Below are 4,406 nucleotides of genomic sequence, written 5' to 3'. Positions count from 1 at the left end.
CTATACTTGTGGCGGAAGTCAAGGAACACAAACCGGAAGTACAGCAGGCCAGTCGGCCTAGTGAGCAGAGACAGGACTTATCAGTTAAGTGTACTTTTCACGAATGTTCAAATGCTGTCGGTGATGTTTATACTGAAAGTCTTACTGAAAACTATGCAGAATATGAACAGGGAATGTCGGAGATTTTGGTTAAGGGTCGGCTTAAAAGGTGTTTTGCATTTTGGAAATCTATTGGTTCTTCATAATTTGTACTAGATATCATTGAAAATGGCTATAAAATTCCTTTTTTAACCAGACCTCCTAATATGTTTTCCAGAAACAACCAGTCGGCAATACAGTACGCAAGTTTTGTGACAAAAGCTATTGATGAACTGAAGAAGAAAAAATTGATTTGTGAATGCGACACGCCCCCTGTAGTCGTCAACCCTCTTTCTGTATCAGTGCAGTCCTCAGGCAAAAAACGTTTGATTTTGGATCTGTCGAAAGTGAATGATTATGTGTTAAAGTCTAGTGTGAAATATGAGGATTGGAAAACGGCTTTATTCTATATACGTCAGAATGACTATTTAGTTAAATTTGACATACATTCGGCATATCACCACTTTGACATTTCCTCGTCTCATACAGAGTTTCTTGGTTTTGCTTGGCCAGATAGTACTGGTAGGATACATTTCTACAAATTTCTGGTGTTGCCATTTGGCTTGACTTCGGCACCATACGTATTTACTAAGGTTATGAGACAGCTTGTGAAGAAATGGCGGGCAGAAGGTTACAGAATTGTCACTTTTTTGGATGATGGCATATTATCAGGAGATTCGAATATGCATACACTTGCTATAGGTTCTACAGTCAAAGAAGATATTATTGCCTCTGGTTTTGCACCAAAGGTAGAAAAGTCCTTGTGGTCTCCCTCACAATCCTTGGAGTGATTAGGCTTTAGCATTGATACTACAACAATGTCATTGAGTGTGCTTAACAGGAAAATTGACAAGCTTGTCTCTACTATACGTCATGTACAGAGTCTTAGTTCGAGTCTGGTACCAGTGAGGAGTGTAGCTTCTGTTGTAGGGCAGATCATTTCTATGAAATTAGTGCTTGGTGGCCTTGCTCAATTAATGACTAGATCTTTGAGTATGGATATTGTTACTGCTAGGTCTTGGAGGAGTAAAATAAGACTCACTGACTGCAGTAAGCATCAGTTACAGTTTTGGCTGGACAATATTTGGCGTTATGTGTCAAGACGTTTGATTCAATCAGCAGGTATGAGGAGGTTAGTGTATTCAGATGCTAGTGATATGGGGTATGGCGGTTATTGTGTAGATGTGAACAAGGTGGTGTCACATGGCCAGTGGTCTGAAGAAGAGGGTGGTTATAGTTCCACATGGCGTGAACTTCAAGCAGTGAACATGGTTTTGAACAGTTTAGCATCAGGCTTAAGACATGAAAGGGTCAAGTGGTTCACTGATAATCAAAATGTGGTAAACATAGTTGAAAGAGGTAGCATGAAATCAAATCTGCAATCTATTGCGTTGCAAGTTTTCAATATTTGTTTTGACAACAACATAGATTTGCAAATCCAGTGGATCCCTCGCAATGAAAATGAAGAAGCTGATTTTCTCAGTCGACTGGAGGATCATGACGACTGGGGGATTAGCGAAGGTGTGTTTCAGAGTATTGACAAGAAATGGGGACCACACCAGGTTGATCGATGTGCTTCATACTACAATGCGAAGCTGACTACTTTTAACTCCCGTTATAGCAATCCAGGGTCTTCGGCTGTAGATTGCTTCACTGTGAATTGGAGAGGAGTCATGAACTGGGTTGTCCCCCCTGTGTGTTTGATACCCAGGGTTATTGGATATATGGCTGAATGTAAGGCTGTGGGCACGCTTGTTGTTCCAGAGTGGAAGTCGTCTTATTTCTGGCAAATACTGTGTTCACAATCGCAATACATACCGCAAGTGAAAGATTGCATATATCTGCCAAGGTCAAGAGAAGCATATGTTGCTAGTAGGATAAGGGGAGGTTTGTTTGGTGAACACGATTTAGATTTTAACATGTTAGCACTGTTGCTTGATTTTCGTTAATGTTGATGTCCCTGTTACAGGCGTGTTTCATGACGTTTATGAAGATGAGATTGGTTGTCTCCCTTCTCATGTTCGGGATCTCGCATATGGACTGCCTGATTTGATATCTCATGCAAGAGCTGATTCCACAACCAAGAAGTATAGTATGGCTTATGCGGCATGGAAAAGGTGGGCAAGGAATAATAATATGTCTGATGCGCTGCCTATTTCTCATTTGCATTGTGCAATATATTTGTTGTCTATTGTGCAAGAAAGTGATTCAGTGTCTCCTGTTTTGAATGCTTATTATGGCTTGAGACATGCTCATTGCAGTGTTGGCTTGGTCAGTCCAACAGAGAATGGTTTAGTTAAAAATGTTGTTGAAGCTGCAAAGAGAAAGCTCGTTCGAAAGGTGGTTAAGAAAGAACCAGTTACAGCGGCTGTTTTAGAACAATTGTATGATGCAAGACGTCATTGTGATTCTCTAATGGATTTGAGAATATTAGCAATTTGTTTACTTGGCTATGCAGGATTTCTTAGATCGGCTGAATTATTGAATATTACTCGAGCTGATATCGTATGTTTTCAGTCTCATATGATGTTGTTTATTGACCAATCCAAAACAGATATTTATAGAGATGGTGCCTGGCTAGTTATTGGTCGGACTAATACAAAATTGTGTCCGGTAAGTTGTTTGGAAAGGTATTTGGTTCAGGCCAAAATTGATCCTGATTCTGTTTGCTTTATATTCAGGAATGTGTCTAAATGTGCCAGTGGTTATAGACTAAGAAAAGATAATACGCCTATGTCATATAGTAGGTTGAGGGAATTATTTTTAGAAGCTTTCAGTCCTTTTGTTGATAACATTAAGAAATATGGACTACACAGTTTGCGTAGTGGTGGGGCTACTGCAGCAGCTAACAATGGAGTTCCAGATAGGATGTTCAAGAGACACGGACGCTGGCGAAGTGACAAAGCTAAAGATGGATACATCAAGGATAGTTGCTAAACAGGCTAAAGGTTTCCCTCTCTCTCGGGCTCTGACTTTCTTTGATTCTCTTGGCCGTGTAGTGCACAGCGAGCCCTGTGTTGATATAATGTGTTGTGTTGTCTGTTAGAGTGGAATGTGGGGGCTGGAGAAATGTTATTCCCTTCGGTTGAAGAATGAATGAGAAGGAAATTGCTTTCTCTAGGGTATGTAACTCTGGACAGGGTAGTTGTGTTGATTGGTAGATGGCGCTGCAATGTGGGTATAAAAAGGTAGTGTAAGTCGTGTACGTCATTCTCGCTTCACGTGCAGCTACGGTCAGTTGGTTTTTCGAATTGACAAATTTTATAAATTTGTAACATTTACATAATTGTGTGAATAACATAATTTCCTGTATTGCAGGGATGTGTTTCCTGTTGGCTGAAGAGCCATGAGAATACTTGGCGTCAGTGATGCATGTGTATTTAGTTTCCTGACAACAAGAATTTGGACTGGTGCTGAAGAGCCATTATAATACTGCGTCTATGCAATTTATGTATTTTTCTCTGTAAAAAGCTAGAGAGCAGTATGTTGAGAGTGAATGAAATTATTGTTTACTTTAGGCTGTGGAGGCATTATAATACTGAGTTGATAATTAATGCGTGTCACGTCCTAGTTGGAGAAAACCGTTACATCACGAGTCTCTAAGGCTGAAGAGTGCTGTGATACTTCGCTTTGATTGAATGCAATTCACGGGCTGAAGAGCCGTTATGATACTAGGTTGTGATTGAACCGCATGTGTAACAAGGGCTGAAGAGCCGATATAAGACTGCTCTGATATTCATGTGGCATCTTTGACATTGTATTAAAGTTGGGTTTATCAATATGGCATGTTTGAGCTTGTATTAATGTTGGGTTGTTTCAACACATATTTTGTGTATCTCTATATTTAGATATGAAATGTGTATATATGTTTGATTCTACTCAGTTACTGTAAACCCTCCATTTATTTATTTTATTTTCCCACTCAAGAAATCGACAGATGGATTGTAGCTGTGAAAAGAGAATTATGGCAACCAACTAATCACTTTGTTGTGTGTGCGGCATTCTTCGGGACGACGACATTTGGTTAGCATATAAACATCATTTCATTTTGTACAGAATGTTTGAGTGTGTGTTTGTTAGTCTTGACCAGTTCCTGGTCACTTGATGCACTATTACGGTTAATGTTATTACTCCACAGAACCAGGAGAAGAAATATCCCTGTAGTACAACTGAGTGTCCTACCAAAATACCTTTAACCCTCACATCCCAGAGAATCACTTACAATAGATATATAAACAGGAAATCTGTCAAATTTCTTGTTGTTGGCT

General features: G+C 39.7%; 1 protein-coding gene across 1 annotated transcript; it reads left to right on the top strand.

Moving 5' to 3' along the window:
• Positions 1-956: 956 nt before the first annotated feature.
• LOC137265564 (uncharacterized) lies at positions 957-3,075 on the top strand. The gene is made up of 2 exons (XM_067800984.1): positions 957-2,048; positions 2,104-3,075. Exons 1-2 carry the CDS (start codon positions 957-959, stop codon positions 3,073-3,075), a joined length of 2,064 nt encoding a protein of 687 aa, XP_067657085.1.
• The last annotated feature ends 1,331 nt before the right edge of the window (positions 3,076-4,406 follow it).

This window comes from Haliotis asinina, chromosome 15, assembly GCF_037392515.1.
Source record: "Haliotis asinina isolate JCU_RB_2024 chromosome 15, JCU_Hal_asi_v2, whole genome shotgun sequence".
Taxonomy (NCBI): domain Eukaryota; kingdom Metazoa; phylum Mollusca; class Gastropoda; order Lepetellida; family Haliotidae; genus Haliotis; species Haliotis asinina.
The sequence above is the reverse complement of the archived record's forward strand: the minus strand, read 5'-3'. Positions and strand labels throughout refer to the sequence as shown.